This window comes from Talpa occidentalis, unplaced genomic scaffold (assembly GCF_014898055.3).
Source record: "Talpa occidentalis isolate TD23 unplaced genomic scaffold, MPIMG_talOcc4v2.1 talOcc4.16, whole genome shotgun sequence".
Lineage (NCBI taxonomy): Eukaryota > Metazoa > Chordata > Mammalia > Eulipotyphla > Talpidae > Talpa > Talpa occidentalis.
The window spans coordinates 79036753-79055286 of NW_023601653.1; the positions used below are offsets into that span (position 1 = coordinate 79036753).

General features: G+C 55.2%; 1 protein-coding gene across 3 annotated transcripts; it reads right to left on the reverse strand.

Moving 5' to 3' along the window:
* SPRYD3 (SPRY domain containing 3) lies at positions 1-15024 on the reverse strand. Of its 3 annotated transcripts, XR_005125846.2 has the most exons (13): positions 14948-15024; positions 12550-12696; positions 11521-11596; positions 10929-11053; positions 10479-10614; positions 9436-9621; positions 8579-8713; positions 3180-3329; positions 2704-2761; positions 1999-2118; positions 1742-1914; positions 1261-1446; positions 1-458 (listed from the first exon to the last, which is right to left on the reverse strand). XR_005125846.2 is itself a non-coding variant. In XM_037514811.2 (12 exons), the coding sequence occupies exons 1-12, from the start codon at positions 15022-15024 to the stop codon at positions 1312-1314; spliced, it is 1518 nt and encodes a 505-aa protein (XP_037370708.1). In that variant the 3' UTR covers positions 2-1311. The 3 variants fall into 3 exon arrangements, 2 of the variants coding, with proteins under 2 accessions (XP_037370708.1, XP_037370709.1); XM_037514811.2 differs by having other exon boundaries at positions 2-1446; XM_037514812.2 differs by lacking the exon at positions 8579-8713 and having other exon boundaries at positions 4-1446.
* Positions 15025-18534: the final 3510 nt, after the last annotated feature.

Sequence of the window (18534 nt, forward strand, 5' to 3'; positions counted from 1 at the left end):
TCAGGCTGGAGCTACGCCGCGGTCAGAGGAAGGCCAGTGCCTCACGTCTCCCATGCTTCCTGGGGGCTGCCCAGGCCCACGGCCAGGTCCATGGAACAAACATGACCCCCATCCTTGATGTCATACCCCCAGTGACCACGCAGCCCCCATCTTCTGCCCTGTTTCCATCCTGAGGTACTAGAAAGGACTCCCCGGTCCCGGCTGTACTGATAAATACGGAAACTCCGTCTTTATTGGCTGTATAAACATCTCTGGTCTGTACATACATTTCATACATCATAGTGCAGGGCCTGAAGGGAGGGCCCAGGGGAGGCCCCAGCAGCACAACCACTCACCCACCTCCCCCGATCCCTCCCCACTCTGTGCAAACCAACCCACAGCTCCTGCTCCCGCTTCCTCCCAGGAGAAGTCACTGCAGGGGTAGGGGCCGAAGGTCAAGGGGCTAGAGATGGGGGTGTCTGGGGGAGAAACACATGTAAGTGCTAGAATCAAACACTGAAGCAAAACAGGCAACTGGCACAGGCAGCACATGGGGACAGGGTGGGACAGGAAAAGGGGCCAAGCTGAGGTCTGCCCTCACCACAGCAGGAGACGTGCTCCCAGCTCGGCCTGCATGCCAGAGAACCAGGGACAAGGGTGCCACAGGTGAGCCGAGAATGGGAGGTGGAGATAGGAGCAAGGGCCCCAGTGCTCCCCATAGCCCCCCCGTCGTGCCATGAAACAGCTAACGGGAGCCCATCTATGTACAGCTGGGAGGAAGCCGGCACTCCGGGGAAAGAGTGGAGGCCCTACAGGGGTCTGTGTAGGCCGGCGGCCGATGAGAAGAGTCCCCTAGCCCAGCCAGGGGAGATGACAGCAGCAACTGGGCCACGTGGTAAGGACCAGGAGCAGAAACAGAAGAGTGCAAGGGAAACACTGTGGTAAACGGGAGGGGCCGTCTATCCTCCACCCTCTGCAAAGCCACATGCCCAAAGAGCAGCTGAGACAGGGCGCCCACGCCTTGCCACCCACCAGGGCCGGTGGGGAAAGGAGGATGCGAGAGCCCAAGCCGGTGGGACCCACCAATACAGCAACAGCCGTCTGTGAGCCTGCCCTGTCCCACCAGGGGCTCAGGCCCAGGGACTGATGATGGGGCAGCACCAGGTCAGAAAGATGGACACAGGGGAGCCTGGCAGGGCCTAATCTGGTAGGTGCAGTGGCCATGTACCCCCAGGGGCCACTTGCTAAGCCAATCCTCGTGGAAGTCCCCGCACTGCCTACCTGGTCCTGCACAGGGTAAGCAGGGGGAAGGCGCAGGCGAGGGAGGAGCTCCTAGCCACTCAGGGGATGCAGGTCCACTTTGACTTTCTCCCCACAGCTCAGCATCCCAATGGTGGGGAAGAAACCCCCAGAAGGTACCACGGCATCCTTCTTGCCAATGATCTTGCCATTCCGAGTGAAGAAAACCTAGGGGTGGAGGGGGGAGAAGGTGGGACAGGTGGCTCTGGCCTCTGCTCAGGGGAGGCTAGGGCCACACAGGCCTGAACCCTGATCACTCCCAACTCCCAGCCCGGCAGAAAGGGGAGACTGAGGGTGATGCTAGAAGCAACCACAAGAGGGCATCCTGAGGCTGGAAACCAGTCTCCCCAGCTCAGCGCCCCCAGGCAACTTCCACCGCCCCAGGGGCACTGGATACCAGGCTAGGACTAGCCCTTGCCCAGGCACAAGAACATGGGCCAGTCCCACACCTCCCCCTACTCACCACCACCTTCTTGCCCTCATGCTCCTGCTCTATCTCTTCCCCATCTTCTTCCTCTTCCTCTTCCTCCTCTTCCTCCTCCCCTTCCTGGTGCAGGTACATGACATTCCGGACGTTCCGGACGGCTCGGGCGGTCGGGGACAGGATCACTGTGTCACAGCTGTCATCACTGTCACCTAGAAGTCCAGGAGACCTGAGCGCCTGTGCATCCACCCCCACCCTGCCCAACCAGCCTGCTAAGCCACCCCCACCCCACTCACCCTCGCTGTCCAGAATGTAGTCCCGGGGAAACATAATTCCACAGCCCATAATGTCCCCTTTATAACAGCGCGGCCCGAAGGGGTCCCCCACGCCACTGCCATGGAAGATCTTGCCGTCATCTGTGGAAGGCAAAAGGACATGCCCTTGAAGAAACAGGGACTGGCAGTCTATGCCCACCCAGACAGTGCCCGCTCGCAGGGGATGATTCCCTGCCCCCGCAGCCCCCGGGAAGGGCAGGGTCCGAAGTGGGGAGAGGGTACCAGACAATGTCTGGTAGCTCCAAAGGCTAGTGGGAGACTCCCTCAGGGAGATGGTCCAAAGGTGAGGGGGTGTGGAGAGGGCAGCAGCGGGGTCAGGAACTCACAGCTTGTATTTTTCTAAAGAAAGTCCTAAAAATCAAGCTGACCAAAAAAAGAAAATGCAGAATCCACAGGAAGGGCGCAGAGGGAAGCAGCTCAGAGGCCTGGAATGTCCAGCTTGGTCCAGACCCCCCACCCCTGCTCTGCTCCCCTGGCTTTAAGGGCTAGGAGGAAAAACAGATGAGGAGAAAGCACTGGAGGCTTGGGGAGGGGAGGTCTGGCAGCAGGGGCGTCTCTGCAGCCAGCTGCTGGAGGAGGGGCCACTGGTAAGGACAGCAGGAAGATGGGCCATCCCTGTGTCTGCACCCCCCGCAATCCCAGCGTCCCCAAGCCAGCCCAATTCACCTGCGTGATAAGCCACAGACCCTCTGCTCCATCCTGGGTGCCTGTTCTTGGGATAATCCTGTACCAAGAAGACAGAAGAAAATCTATAGTACCACACACAGAAAGGGAGAGTGGCATCTGAGCCTTTAATTTTCTGGAACAGGCTACCACACACATGGCTGCTCACCTCCACAGCCTGAGAGCCTTCAGGCACTTAAAAGGTTGCAGGGGAAGCACAACCTGGCTTTCGCGGGCAGGGCCGCAGGCTGCCGCAGCCCCACCAGCCTGAGCGTGTGGGGTACAGACGTGACACTCTCACAAGTCCTGGGTCACGTGGGGTCTACACGCCTACACGGCAGAGCCCCTCGCCTGTCTGTCTCGCGAGAAGATAATTAACCTGAGACAGTTAACGCTCCACAGTTCGCCCCAATTCCTCCAAGAGCTCCCGCCCCACCCCGAGAGCCCAGAGTGGAGCCCCGCAGCGGAAAAGCCAGCACCTTCCGGGCCAGTCCCAAGGCGATGTAGCATTTCTCTCCAGGGTCCACGATCTCCACCTCGAAGTAGTGGCTCCGGGTGCTGAGCGGGCGCCGGGCCTGAGCCAGCCCCACGTCGACAATGCTCTTGCCCTTGCCCAAGTACTCCAGCAGCTGCGGGGGAGAGCCGTGAGCGCCACGGGGCAGGTTGACTCCTGTCCTGGAAACCTGGACCCCAGGGAGTCTGGGACCCGTCTGCTGGGTCTGACAAAAAGGCCTGGCAGGAGGGGAAAGGGCCTGGAGGCACAAGGCGGCCCTGGTCGCAGGAAGGCCCGGGAGAACTGGGAGGGGCAGTGAAGGTGGCGGCAGGAACAACAGGGCCACGACACCAACCCCCCCGCCCCTCCCCCTCGTCTGCCGCAGCCACCTGCCCACTAGAGAGACAGCGAGGACAGGACAGCCACCCCGGCGAAGGGGCTCAGGGTGATGTCATCATCTCCCTGAATAACCCTGCCCTTCCCTGCCGGGAGAGGCCCACCCCAGCGCCCCCGAGCACCGAGACAGGGAGCCAGGGCCAGGCCAGAGGAAACCTGATGACTTTCCGGGGGCGGCCCGCAATGGGGACAGGGAGGATGCAGAGGCCTGTGCCATCTCCAGATGTTTGGGGCGGGGGGACCAGCTCCGAAGCCAAATCTGCCTGGGGTGGGACTGATGTCATTTCTCAAGGGTTCTGCTTTACTTGGCTCGAGCAGGGCTGTTCGGAGCTGGGCCAGGGAGGTGGTCAGGGGAGCTGGGAGCCCGGAAGGGCCAGCTTGACTCTGGCATTTAACATGCGAGGGGAGCAGGCAGAAGAAAGGCAGGAAGGCAGGCCTCCTGTTCCCAGCCCTCGTGGTCCTGTCAAGCTGGGGCAAGGGCATGGAGGTGGGAGCGGGCACGACTGACGGGCGCTCCAGTCCCACAATGGTCCTGCCTGGGCATGATGGGGTGGCAACCCCCAACCTGGGAGGATTTATTTATCAGTTGTCATGACAATAATGGGACGATGACTCAACCCCATCCCCTCTCTCCCCCACCCTTAACATCACCTGGGATCCCTTAATCCCTTTTTAATTAGCCAAACTGTCCCACCAGACTTTCTTCTACCCTCCCAGCCCTCTAGCCCTAGAGAAAACGCTCCTCAGGGACTCTGCTCAGCCCTGAAAAGCCCTGGGGTGTTGGGCTCCCATCCCACAGGGCACTCCTGCCTGAACAAGAAAGGAATTATGTTCGCCTGCACCAGAGTGGAAGCCTTCGGAGAGTGGGAATAGGGGAACCTGGTCCCCTTCTCAGCCCTGGCTCCCCAAAGCCCTGCTACCTCCAGCCCATCCCCACCTCCTCTCCAAAGAGAGCTGGAGGCACAGGGTAGGAGCCAGAAGAGAAGCCAGAGGCGTGTGGGACACCGGCTACACTCACCCCCGGGTTCGCCCTGCTCTACTTCCCACGGCCCGATCTGACACCAGCCGGGCTGCTCTGCTGTCTGGCAGTCAGGCTCCTAGTCCAGGTCTTCCCACACTTCCTCTCATCAGGAAGAGATCCCCCGCCAGGCTGTCTTCTGCCTTAGCGGGGACGAAGTCCCACGCTGTCCGAATTCTGCTCAAGGTCCTGAGTGTCCTCTCTTTGACCTGGGCTCCCCGCCCCCCACCGCTCCCCACCGGCCAAGCAGGCTGTGGCCTGGCGCACATGAATCAGCTTACACTCCCAGTCTAAGCAGCCCGAGCCCACCCTCTCCGTCCAGCATTGCAGAACTGGGTGGGGGACCCCACAGCTGCCCTAGACCACTCTATCCAACTGGCCTCAGCATAGGAAAACAGTGCTCTCCACTTCCGGAGCCAAGAGACAGCGGCTCCAGATCATGGTCCTTGGGAAAAACCCGCCCAGCCATTCCTTCTGCCTCAGCCCAGACAAGGGCCGCTGCGGTAGTTTCATCTGTGGCTCGGGCAGGAGTTTGCCCCTATGCAAGAGGAAGAAATGCATTAAAATGGGACTCTAAAACCCACTTCCATCCTGCAGAGAAGCCTGCGCAGACTGCGACAGCCTGGAAGACTTGGTGCCTATGCAAGAGAACCGCTCACCCTGGGGAGGAAGCCACACCAACTGGCCCGGGTCATCCCTGATCCACTCTGACTCCCTGCCCCAGGGAGCCTCCTGGGAACATTTACACAAGGGGGGCAGCCAGCCTGATAGACTGACTCTTAAATCTGAGTTCACTCCTACCCTCCTTAGAGGAACACAGAGGAGATGGGCAGTTTACTTCCTACAGTCTGAATTGCTAGAATCTTCATGTTGGTCCCTCGATCTATGTCTCAGATGGCTCTTAAGTTTGAAAGAGAAGCAAACAGACCTGGGTTCAAACCATAACTGCCCTTACACACTAGCTACCTACCATCAACAAGTGACCTGCACTTTTTTTTTTTTAATTTATGCATATGAGAACTGGGGTATAGGCTAGAGGTGCAGGGAGGTGAGAAGATTCACCAGAGACAGAGTGGGGAGCAGAACAGGCAGATCCACTGAAATACAATGCTGAGGGGAGCAGCAGGGAGACAGGAGGTCTGCTGTGCCATGTGGGTAGCTCCCTGGCCGGGGATTAAACTCGCGCTGCAGTGGCTGTGGATTGCTTCATAGAGCTGAGACTTAATCCCTTGCACCACCAGGGAGGCCCCACAACTTACATTTCTTTAAACCTCTGTAAAATAGGGATACTACGACCTGCATCTCCATAAATGGGTGAGGAGGCCCAGTGAAGGGAGGGTCAAGTGCTTAGCATGGAGCCTGACACCCAATAGGGGATTACACACATTTCTGCCTTTCCTAATGCTGGAAATGAGGGTTGCATTGGAACATGCTAGCATATTAGTGCTCCCTAAACTTTAACAGCCACCTCAAAGCTACCATCGATTAGATCTGCCAATCACAAAGAAGGAAATGAACTTTCATCCCAGCCCTCACCACCAATTAGGGGCTCCCAAAACTGTCACTGGTTCCCCAGGACAGACACCCACTCCTAGTTACTCTGGGAGCAGCCGTCTTCCCAGCATCTCTCTACACAACAGGAATGTTCTACATCTTTGGTGGGGTAAGGGGAACCCTTTCCTCAGAGCTTTCAAGTCCCCTCCTACCCACACCAACTCCGTACATGCACACAACCACCAAAGCCTTAAGCGGTCACACAGGTTAACTGGGTAACTGAGGCCAGAGTGCACAGAGGCTCCTGCACCCCACTGCTCCCCCGCCCCCACCCGTAGGCCTTCTCAGTCTCTTCTCCCCTGCTGGTATCCACCCTCTTCCTCTTCCCAGTAGAGATCCTAATCCCTCTTGACAGCAGCCAAGGAGGGCTCAGTGCCCTGAGGGCCCAGAGCAGTTGAAACAAGAACCAAGATCATGCTCCCCACCAGCCAGCTCAGGCCCCAACACGGACTCTACTTGGGTTGGGTCTGGGGAGGACCCCTGGGAGGGTGAGGCCTCATTCACCCCACTTTGTATACCAAAGCTGTTGCGCAGTCTCTAAGGAGTTGTCAGAGGAACTATGAACAGGAACCAAAGAAAGAATGGGCCTAATCCCCCAGCTTTACCTACTGCCCCCCACCCTCCACACTCACCTCACTTTGCAAGTCCTGGGGACAGGAGTCAGGAGGGAGCAACACCCCCACTCTGAGTAAATGTGGTAGCAACTCTTCAAGACCTCAGAGTTCTGGCAATGGGGGAACCATTTAGGAGGGAAACTGAGGCCCGAGGAAGCAGGGGGAGCATTCTACTCATGAGACCAGGCCTATCTGCAACTAAATGCTCAGATCAATCAGGACCAAATATTAACAAGTACTGAAGCTATATGGTTAAGTATATGGGTGTTCAAGGAACTATTTTTTAAACTTTTCTGTATGTTTGAAATTTTTCATAGTGAAATGCTAGAGGAAAAATAAAAGGCAGAAATTGAATTTGCTTTCCTTTGTAGGAAAAACCAATGAGAAGCGAGACATCAAAGCTGAGACAAATGGCTAGGAGAGAAAGAATCCCAAGGTTATGAAGCAAACTCACCTACGAGGGTCTTGGTTACAGAAACCAGACGGGGAACCCCAGGAGAAGTGGGAATTTAAGTCCAGGAATTCCAGTTTCATCTTAGGAGAAGCAGGCAGGAGGAGAAGAAATGACTGGCGACAGAAAGGAGGCTTGGGTAGAAGGTTTCAGCATGTATTAATGGAAGGCAGTGGGCAGGGAGCAAAGAATGAGCAGCTGAACTAAGTTTTGCTACCATTTCGCTGTTGGACATTTCAACAAAACTTTTCATTTTCCTCTGGGACTATTTTTTCATCAACAGCAAAACAAGAAGCTATTCAGAGCTGTGTGACTGTCACGATGCCTAGGGGAGGGGGCTGCTAGCACCTTATGTCTGGGGACCAGGAATACTAAACCTCTTGCACATCAAGGAGCTGTTTCACCTAAAATACCAACAATCTCCCCTGTGAGAAACCCTGGAATGGATGACATCAAAGTCTCTCTCAAAACTCTATGTTCCAAAAAGGCACTTTACTGAGAACCTCACCTAAGGCAGGAGAAGCTGCAGGGGTCTGAGGTCCAAGGAAGGGCCCCCTGGAGGCAGGTGTAAAAATCAGGAAGGGCAAAAAGGAAAAACAGCTGTGCTAGACATCTCTAGAAACAGGAGCACACGCATGACCTAAATGACCTTTCCCAGGCTCCTCCAGGCAAACACAATGCTGATCACCAAGTCAGAAATACAGCCCATGGTTAGGAGGAGAAAAAAGAAAGGCGGCCAAGAGACAAGGAGGGCTGGTGGGCAGGACAGCAGAGGATGGGGGGAGCTGGCAAGACCGGAAGAGAGGCAGCTGTCCTTCAAGAGGCTCATACCCAAGCTTGCCCCAGAGCAGCAAGGACGCAGGGAGCAAGCTGCCCACTCTGACAGCTGTCCCAAGCTGGGGTGAGGGCCTGAGAAGAGCCAAACTCAACAGTTTACGTCTAAGAAAGAAAAAATTCTTAAATGAGTGTCCTGAGGGGACTTGGGGGAAGGCAGAGAGGAAGGAAAGCTATTTATAAATGTCTACAAGATTCTGCATCAATTAAAAAAGATTGCCTGGGAGGAGCTGGGAGCAGAGTGGGGACAGGTCCAGGCAGGGAAAGGATGCCAGGAAAAAACTCTTGAGGAGAGGTCAGGAATAAGAGCTGGAACATCGCCCTGGCTCAGGCCCAAGTTCAACTGTGTGGATGTTGTCAAAATGGTGGTGGAAGGGGAAAGACGGGTCACATAGTGGGCACTAAGGCCTCCTAGCTCATAACCACTGCAGTATGTGATCCCAGTGCCACAAGGAGGTGCAGAGTGTCAGAAGTAGCAGGAGGGCACACTTTCTGCCATTTTCCTGAGTTTGACTCACCTTGAACTCCAGAAGGGGAGAGTCTTGCTCATAATCCATTTCCACCCCCCACTGCTTCTGTTTTGCTCTCAAAAGCTGAGTTGAAAACAGCCCGGGTTGGGGTGAGAAGGCCAGAGGGTGGAGAAGAAGGCTGAGCTGGGGGCAGGAGGGCAAGAGAGGGACAATTCGAAGTAGGAGGCCTGAGCAGCCCACGAGAGGTCACGGCCAAACCCCTGACTCAGCATCCACTCACAGAGGGTAGACATGAAGAATTTCCCTCTCTCAAGGTCATGCTCCCCAAAGAAGTTTAAAACCTAATACAGGCATGATATGAAGTTTTAGGGATTAGGGATTAAGATTTAGGGTTAGGGGTTCTTACTGAATATTCACCCACCTCTATTCTCACCCTGTATGAAATGTATAGGGAAAACAGAAGAAATTAACGCTGACACTTGATAAAAGTCTCAAAGAGCCTCCACCCCCACGTGTGGGATCTGGGGCCACAGCTGTCCCACAGCACTGTGAATGGAAGGTGTGGGCCAGCTGAGCTGTCTCCAAATCAGCCCCAACCCCTCAAAGGCAGGGCAGCAGAGGGCAGCAGGTGTCTAAGGAACCAAAGAAGGTGAAAGAGAACCACTACATGTTCTGCAAGCGAAACTAACCTGAGCTGTCACATGACAGAAGAGAAGAAAGGGATTCAGCCCCCAGAAGAACAGGGATCTAGACCCAACAGATCGTGTCCATGTCTCAGGCTATCCTGTTCACACTCTTGTCTCTCAAACCCCTACAAAAGCCACTGCCCCAATCCCCATCTGAGTGATTCCGACTGCTGTGTGGCCTACAGTTCTGCCCAGCCCTTCCAAGGGCCCCCTACTCACAGTTCCACAGACTCTGACGTCGTGCAGCCGGCCCCATTCGTCTTCGTAACTGTCCACCATCATGACGCTGTCGTCCTCACGGCCCAGCTCAGCATTGAGGTGTAGTCGCACCTCCTCACCCAGGGAGTGCATGCCCACTGCTGGGAACAGCCCATCTGGGGACATGGGCATGATGGTAGAGCCCACCTGCAGTGGAGGGAGGGACAGAGCTGCTAGCTGGCTCCCCTCCCCATAGCTCACCTCATTTTCACAAGGGTCCTTTTGAGATAATGCAACGAATAATTATACACACTGACAGATTTTTTAAAAAAAATGAAAAACCCAGAGTTATAGAAAAGTTTAAAAAGCTGCGAAGCCCTCCTGGTAGAGCAAAGTGACCACAGAGCTAGAGGCCAACACAAGTCCCTTGACTTGCTGCCAAATACACTGGGTACACATGAGTGTGAACCAGAGCAGCAAAGCAGGAGGTACAGATGCTAAGGGAGCAGGACCACCCAGACAAGGCCTTAGAAAGCAGTTTTCCCAGGGCAGAGATGGAGCTGGGAAAAGAAAGAGAGCCAGAGTCTCTGGCTTCACTTCGCTCATGTATCCCATCTCATCACCACTATAGTCTCTTTCTGAAGAGGGAAGGGAAATATAAGCAAAATATAAGCAAAATAAACACAGACAGGACATATCCTCAAAAGCTCTCAAGCCAACAATACATAGAGGACCTCCAGCTTTCTACAGCCAGACTATCATCTTCCACCCCCTTTTTTTTTTGCCCAAATCCTTCCCAATTTTGTCCCCCACAATTTCTGCCCCCCACTACAATAACATGCCCTCCACAGCTACATCAGGGTAATATCCTAGTGCCTCTGAGCTGGGAAAGTGCCTTCCACATGCAGAAGAACCTTCTACTCCAGGAGGATCAGAGGCTGCACTGAAGGCAGTGGGGACAGAGCCTGTGGGCCCCTGGCTAGGTCCCGGCAGCACTCCTGTTTATTGCTGCCGCACGCATGCTGGGACAGCTCCAAGCTGCCCGCGTGGGGTTTCCCACTCACCCGCTTCCCGTTCTTGGTGAAGAATATCTGGGCAGTCTGCACATCAAAGGACACAGGCTCAATGCCACAACCAATTCGGTCCCCAGAGTTGCACTTTGACCCAAACTGGCGACCTTTGGCTCGGCCATTGTACAGCCTGTGGACAGAAAACAGACATGGGACTCGACTCTGGCCTCGCAACCTCTCCCCCGCGCTGATAGCGGAGGCTTCATGTCTCACTGCTCCCAGTCACTCTGTGAGATCCTGATATCCTGCCATGGGGTTCACCCTCCCCTCCAAGTCTGCAAACATCCAAGGGTAGCCATTGGACCACCTGCCTGTCCTGATCAGAAAAACCAAGAAATACCCCAAGACAGGTGAAGGAATGACAAGGGTCACCCTGAGATAGCCTGTTATATCTAAGATTCCCGAATCCACAGGAAAGGGGCAGGTTTCACGGGGGCAACTCACTTGCCGTCGTCAGCATGGTAGGCTACGGAGTCAGGCAGCCAGCCAGGCTGGTGATCCAGGCTGTAGTACTGAGGAACCAGGCCCACAGCTATGGTGCCCCGTACCCCGCTGTCCACAATAGACACCTGGGGGACAGCCGGCAGTTAGCAGGGGTGGGGAAAGGGATGAACTGCTGAGTGTTTTGGGGAAGGAAACATAGACATCAGAGGAGGCTGAGCCCCCAAGAGGTAAAAGACATGAGAGAATCTGAGACAAAGACAGGGCACCCAAAGGGAGAGCGGGGCGGTGGCGGGGGGGGGTTACTTTACTATCATTGCTTAGGGAAAAGACAGAAGATGGAGTAGATGGTGGGCTGGGATCAGGGGGTGGGAAAGGACATGGGTCCAAGTCTACCTAGGTGAGGAGGAGCAAGGGAGCGGAAGGGCCCGGTGACAGCACTCAGGGCACCTGTCTCTCAGATGTGTGCCCCTTCCCCACACAAAAGGACAGCCTTGATGGGAAATTTAAAGGATCAGATCATGAATCTCAGACAAAAGCTCCTTAGAGCTTAATCATCTCACCCCCTGCTCTGCCCACCCACTGCTTGGATCACCTCAAAATAATTGCTGTCCTTGGTCAGGGGTCGAGAAGCCACATAGCAGCCAACTTCACCAGAGTTTCCATGGTAACTGAAGGAGGAATGAGGGAGAGTTCCATTAGCAGCCGGTTCATGAGTTGCGGGGAGGGCCTCAGCATCCCCACCCCCACCCTGCCAGGGCCAGCACGAGGAGAATCCATCAGGCCATACTTCAGGATCTGCGCAGACACCGTGATAAGATACTTGAGCCACCCCACCCCTCCCACTGCTTGCAGCCAGGGTCCAACCCATACCAGACCAACACAAGCCGGGCTTCTTCATCTACGGGGGAAAAGAATGCAGAGCCTCCCTCAGTTGCCTGCTGGGGTCTCACAACCCTGTCTAACCTCAATCCCTCATGCTGCAGCTTCGGCCCTTATCCTCTGGCTCTGTCCTCAGTGGAGCTGGAGAACGGCTGGTCTCTATCCTCTGTACCACAGCCCTTCGTAGATTGAAAGACAGTTATTCAATGCCCCTTCCTCAGCTTTCTTATCTTCTGGCTAAATAGCACTACTTCCTTCCCTCCCCAACACTCCGTCAGGGACAACTCTGTGAGAGAATTCAGCTCAGAAGGAGTCAGGGAAAGGGATCAAGCCAGAAAAGAAGAAGAAAACACACAAATACACAAGCCAAAGGGTTGGAAGATGGTGGGCAGGAGGCACTACAGAACTGTCCCTCCCAAAACAGCAACTGCACTACTGACAATGGCCACTGAACTGCAGGCAGGGGACCCAGACACCCCACAGACCCACTGGCGTCCTCTCTACAAGGCATTTGGGCAACCCCGACACCCCAGCAGCCTCCCAGCTCTGACAATGCCAGACGAGGACAGTGTGACCCAAAGGCAGACATAAGGGAGTTCAGGATGAAGCAAAACCCACCCCTCTACTCAGAAAGGCCTCCAGGGTCAAAAGCCCCCTCCCCCAAAGTAGTCTTGACAGTCCTCTGCCTCTGCCAAAGATGTGGCACAGGCAAGAAAACATGGACGCATTCCTCTAAACTCACCTCAGAGTGTCTCCATCTACGAGAATGTGCTTGAACCTCTCCTGATATCGAAAAGCACGGACTTCCCGAATCTCCCGGATCCGCCGGCGCCAGTTTAGAAACCGGTAGTGCAGGTTGAGGTCATCCATCTTGTTCATGAGAACAAACCTGCCAAAGGGAGAAGCGGCCTGAGGACGCGCAGGGGCCTGAGCAGAGCCCTCGAGCTGCTGGACCCAGAATGCGGAGAGGGCACTGGCCTCGAAATCAGCTGCCCAGACTGATCCCAAAATCCCCATCCTCACCCTTTCATTCATCATTTCAGCTCCCACTGTGCACTGTTTGAGGTGCTGAGAAAGCAGCTGTGAACAAGATGGATAGGACTCCTGTCCTCACAGGGGTTCCTTCAAGTGGGGGGGGCATGACAGACAGTAAACAGACATGGCAGTGTTAGTGGGGTAAAGAGCAGGGTGACGTGATAAAGAATAATGGGGTGAAGACTAGCTAAAGAATACTTTGGTGAGAGCGGACAGAGAAGGCCTTTCTGAGGAGGTGACATCTGAGTGGCGATGAGAAGATACCAGCATGTGACAAGCCCCAGAAAGAGCATTCCAGGCAGAGGGGACAGCCAGGAAACAGGTCCTGAGGTGGGAGAGAAACAGAAAGGCCAGGGTGGCTGGTGTGCAGGGAATGCAGGGGCCATGTACAAGAAGTCAGGAGGAAATGGGGGCCAGATCAAGAGCCTACAGCCCACATTAAGGAGTCTGGATTTTATTCCAAGTGGGGCGGGAAACCTATGGAGAGTTTTTTTTTTTTTTTTTTTTTAAAGATTTTTTTTTTTTAAAGATTTATTTTTATTTATTTATACAAGCACTGGGTACAGTCAGAAGCGCGGGAGGGTGAGAGAATTCACCAGAGCCAGAGCGGGGAGCAGAGCAGGCAGAAGGACCGAAGTACACTGCTGAGGGGAGCAGCGGGCGGCAGGAGAGGTCTGCGCGCCATGTGGGACCCTCCTCTGGTGGCCGGGGAGCAGCCGGGGATCGAACCGGCGCTGCAGAGGCTGCGGGCAGCTTTGCAACCCAGCGCTCAACCGCTGCGCCACCGGGGAGGCCCTTTAAAGATTTATTGATTGGGCCTCCCCGGTGGCGCAGCGGTTGAGCGCTGGCTTGCGAAGCTGCCTGCAGCCTCTGCAGCACCGGTTCGATCCCTGGCCACCGGGCGAGGGTCCCACATGGCTCACAGACCTCTCCTGCCGCCCGCTACTCCCCTCAGCAGTGTACTTCATCAGTCTGCCTGTTTGCTCTCCGCTCTGGCTCTGGTGAATTCTCTTACCCTCCCACGCTTCTGACTGTACCCAGTGCTTGTATAAATAAATAAATCTTAAAAAAAAAAAAAAGACTTATAGATATAAGAGCTGGGGTACAGGCCAGAGATGCGGGGAGTGAGAGGATTCACCAAAGACAGAGTGAGGAACAGAACAGCCAGACTGACTGAAATACACTGCTGAGGGGGGCAGCGGGCGAGGCAGGTGAGGTCTGCCACACCAAGTGGGTTGCTCCCTGGCCGGCCAGGGATCGAACTCGTGCTGCAGAAGCTGTGGATTGCTTCATAGTGCGGTGCTTAACCCCTTGTGCCACCAGGGAGGCCCCTATGAAGAGTTTAAACAAGGAAATGATATGACCTTAAGTTTATCAGATCTTAAAAACCAGTGGGCTGCTGGTTGGGGAACTGAACATAAGAAGCAAAAGCAGAAGTGACGAAAAATTTTAATGAGGAGATTGTTGAACAACTGAGATGAGAGAAGCAGTTCAGAGGAAGGAAGATGGAGAGACTACGACGCTCCAGGCACTCAAACAGCCAGCGGTGCTCACATATGAATGAATGAATTTCTCCCTGGGGCCGGGTGAGCAAATGGTGAGGTTCTTTGCTTTTCCCACCTCTAAAACCCTGATCGGGGGTTCCACCAAGGCCTTGCACCCAGTCGGTGCTCACCACGCCTTGGTCAGGCTGATCCAACCCCGCTGCGCCCATCACCCCTTCTGCAGCGCCCCCTGCACCACGCGGCCCAGCCCCAGGGGCCCCGCGCCCGGGCACGACCCCCGGGAGACCCCGGGGCCCAAACCTCGGGCAACGCTCGCCCGGCCCCACAGCCCCGGCCCCCGCGGGTGGCGGCCGCCCTGGACGCCGCCTCCGCCCGCGCAGGGCCCGGTCCCTCCGGACACGCAGGGGCGCGGGGCGCGGCCCCGGCGGGAGCTACGCCCGGCCCCGCCCGCCCCGCCGCGGCGGCTCCCCGGGAGGAAGCGCGGGCCCGAGCGACAGGCCCCGCCCCTGACCCCGCAGCCCCCGCCCAAGACCCCCGCCTCCCGCCTCCCGCTCCCGGGAGACCCGCGGCCTCCGGGACCCCGCCCCGATCCCCGCCTACCGGGGCCGCCGCGTCCTCCTCATCCATAGGCCTCTCAGCGCCGCACTCCAGGTTTCGGCCGCCGCCACCACACACATCCGGGGCCCCGCCCTGGCGACGCTCCTCGGGGCCCGCCCCGCCCCGCCCGCCCGGCCAATCCGCAGCGGCCCCGGAGGACAGACACCTGAAGGAGCCAATCGGAAGCTGCAGGCCGGTCGGGGCGCGGCCCGGTGAAGCCGGTACCTCGCGTGGGGCCGGGGCCGGGCGGCGCCGCCGCGGGCAGGGTCGGGGGCGGCGACGTGGCGGCGCGGGAGCCGCGCGGGGCGCCGCGCTGGGCGCTGGCCGGGCGGCGGGGGCGGCTCCTGCGCGGGCAGACGCCAGGGCGACGGTCTCGACGTGCGCGCAAATGCTGCGAGCCCTTCGCGGGCGCTCCCGCGGGGCCGGCGCGATGGCGGGACTGAGGCTCGTCCTCGCAGGCCGCCCGCCGCCCCGAGGAGCCGGGCTTGGCCCTCCGCGGGCGGTGAGGCCGCGGCCGGCCCCGCGGCTCGTGCAGTTTCGCCATCATCGTGTGCGTTACAGTCGCCCGAGCCCGTGTCTTGACGCCCGCCCTGACTGGGGTGCGCCGCTCCGGGAGGAGAAGCTTCGGTCGCTGAAGGCCGAGGCTTGAGACCGCAGGCCGTGCAGGAGCCAGGGGCCTCGGCGGGAAAGGAAGTCAGGCTGGGCTTATAATGTCGATTTCATGGACACCTTCTAAAGGGTGTTTATGGCGGGGGGCGGGGAGGGAGGTAGCGGACTTCCCCAATTTCCTCCCGTCACCAAATTTCACCAGATAGGAAGGTTTTCCCCTCCTCTGCATTTAAAACGCCGTGTTCTGGGCCTCCCTGGTGGCGCAGGGGGTTGAGCACCGCGCTGTGGGGAGGTCCGCAGCCTCTGCAGCGCGAGTTCGATTCACGTGGCGCAGCAGACCTCAGGAGTCTCGCCCGCTGCTCCCCTCAGCAGTGTGTTTCAGGAGATCCGCCTGTTCTGCTCCCCACTCTGCCTTGGGTGAATCCTCTCACTCCCCGCACCTCTGGCCTACACCCCAGCTCTTGTATGCATAAATAAATTTTAAAAAACCTTTAAATAAATAAAATACCGTGTCCTTAACACCCCACATGTAGCACTAATTACAGTCTTTTATTATTAAAGCCACCTGTGTATGTAGAGCTGCCTCCACTGGATTGTGAGCTCCTTCTGATCCCGGGCCCCATCCAAGTCTTACCATTAATAAGTACTCTAGGCCCTCCCTGGTGGCGCAAAGGATTAAGCACCGCACTATGAAGCAATCTGCGGCCTCTGCAGCATGAGTTCTATCCTGGACTGGCCAGGGAGCAACCCACATGGTGCAGCAGACCTCTCCTGTCTCGCCCACTACTCCCCTCAGCAGTGTATTTCAGTCAGTCTGGCTGTTCTGTTCCCGGCTCTGTCTCTGGTGAATCCTCTCACCCCCCACACCTCTGGCCTGTACCCCAGCTCTTGTATGCATAAATAAATAAATCTTTAAAAAAAATAGGTACTCTGCATGGCCTCCCTGGTGGCACAAAGGGTTAAGTCTCAGCACTATCAAGCAGAGTTCCATCCTGGGCCAGGGAGGTGACCCACATGGCACCACAGATCTCTCATGTGCTGTTCCCCTCAGTAGTGTATTTCAGTAGATCCACCTGTTCTGCTCCCCTCTCTGGATCTGGTGAATCCTCTCACCCCCTGCACCTCTGGCTTGCACCCCAGTTCTTGCATGCATAAATAAATCTTTAAAAATATATATTAACTATAACCCATATTTTGTTAGAGTCGGGTTTCGTTCTTCAACAGCTTTGCCAAAGACAGTCTACGTAAGGGAAGTCAGCTAGCCCCCCCCAAAAGCACAAGAACCCAGCTCTCAAACTGCCCCAGGTTGCCTTTGGATAGGCTCGGAAGTATACTCAAAGTTCAGGAAGAGGAAGAAGTCTAGTCTTTTCATGACTTGCCAAGGATATTTTATCTATGATTTTATTAATTCTTTTCTAACTTCTTTCCTTTTTCAATCTGTGCTGTTTATCATAATATGTTCATTGTGTTTATTTCCATCCACTCCAATATAAAGCAACCATCCCTTTTATTTGCCAAAAAACAACAGCCTTTAGTTCTAGAAATTACACGTGGTTTGAGTATTTAAAGAATCTAGCATACAAGTCTGCATTTAACTTGTATGCATCCACACTCTTTTTCATTTATTTTTTAAAGCTTTTTTTTTTTTTTTAAGATTTCTTTATTTATTTATACAAGCACTGGGTACAGTCAGAAGCGCGGGAGGGTGAGAGAATTCACCAGAGCCAGAGCGGTGAGCAGAACAGGCAGAAGGACCAAAGTACACTGCTGAGGGGAGCAGCAGGCGGCAGGAGAGGTCTGCGTGCCATGTGGGACCCTCGCCAGGAGGCCAGGGATCGAACCGGTGCTGCAGAGGCTGCAGGCAGCTTCGCAGCCCAGCGCTCAACCGCTGTGCCACCAGGGGAGGCCCCTTATCCACATTCTTAATGTTTTTCTACATAATGAAAGTTTTTCTACACTTGAAATCCAGTGGATCCCACCATCTATCCTGGTGGCCTTTGGCAACATACTTAGTCTCTCTAAATATGTCTTCTTATCTGCAAAATAGAGATGGTAATGGAACATTGTGAGAATTATGCTAAATATAAATAACCATTCAGTGAACTTCAGTTGAATATGAATATTTCTGCCTCCTCTTCAGATTAGAGAGCCTTTATCAGTTTGGTTAGCTCAGACAGGCTGGTATCTTCTCCCCACGGAAACATTACCTTTCTCTGTATCTCTTCCAATCCAATGAGGCTATCCAATGCACAGGACAATTCTGAACCAAGGTTGCATCAATCCTCCAACAAATACTGAATACTTTAGGGTGGGCTAGGAACTGAGTTAGTCACTTCATTCATTACAGAAAAACTAAATCACTGAGTGCCCACCATGTACATTATATGAATTATCTCTAACTCTTACATCAATTCTGTAAAGCAAATACTGCCACACCCATTTTACAGAGGAAACTAGAGGATGTGGTCCCTGTTCATAAGCTAGTCAGAAGCAGGCATGACATAATACATGAAAAGCCGCTAGAACAAGATAAACTATTAGAGTTGTTAAAAAGGGACACATGGGGGCCTCCCTCGTGGCACAAGGTGTTAAGACACAACCTATGAAGCTGTCCGCAGCCACTGCAGCATGAGTCTGATCCCCGGCCAGGGAGCTACCCTCACGGCACAGCAGACCTCTCCTGACTCGCCCACTGCTCCCCTCAGCAGTGTATTTTTCAGTCAATCTGCCTGTTCTGTTCCCCACTGTGTCTCTGGTGGATCCTCTCAGCCCCCGCACCTCTGGCCTGTACCCCAGTTTTTGTATGCATAATAAATAAATCTTAAAAAAAAAAAAAAAAAAAAAAAGAATGTGGTTTGTGGTGAAGGAATAGTAAGAAGGGTTTAGTCCCTGTGACCTGAAAGCTTGGAGGCCAGCCAGGTGGCTTTGGGGTAGCTGATGATATAGTCAATGAAGCCCTTTTCTAGGTCTTTCTGTCTGTG

Bases quoted from the DNA above. Each gene is read 5' to 3' on its own strand.
- SPRYD3 (XM_037514811.2), bottom strand. From the start codon at position 15,024: ATGTGTGTGGTGGCGGCGGCCGAAACCTGGAGTGCGGCGCTGAGAGGC. The intron at 3,330-8,578 runs GTGAGTCAAACT...TCTCCCCCGCAG, and splicing joins CTCCCCTTCTGGAGTTCAAG to CTGCTGGAGTACTTGGGCAA. The intron at 2,762-3,179 runs GTGCTGGCTTTT...TTCTTGGTACAG, and splicing joins CCTTGGGACTGGCCCGGAAG to GATTATCCCAAGAACAGGCA.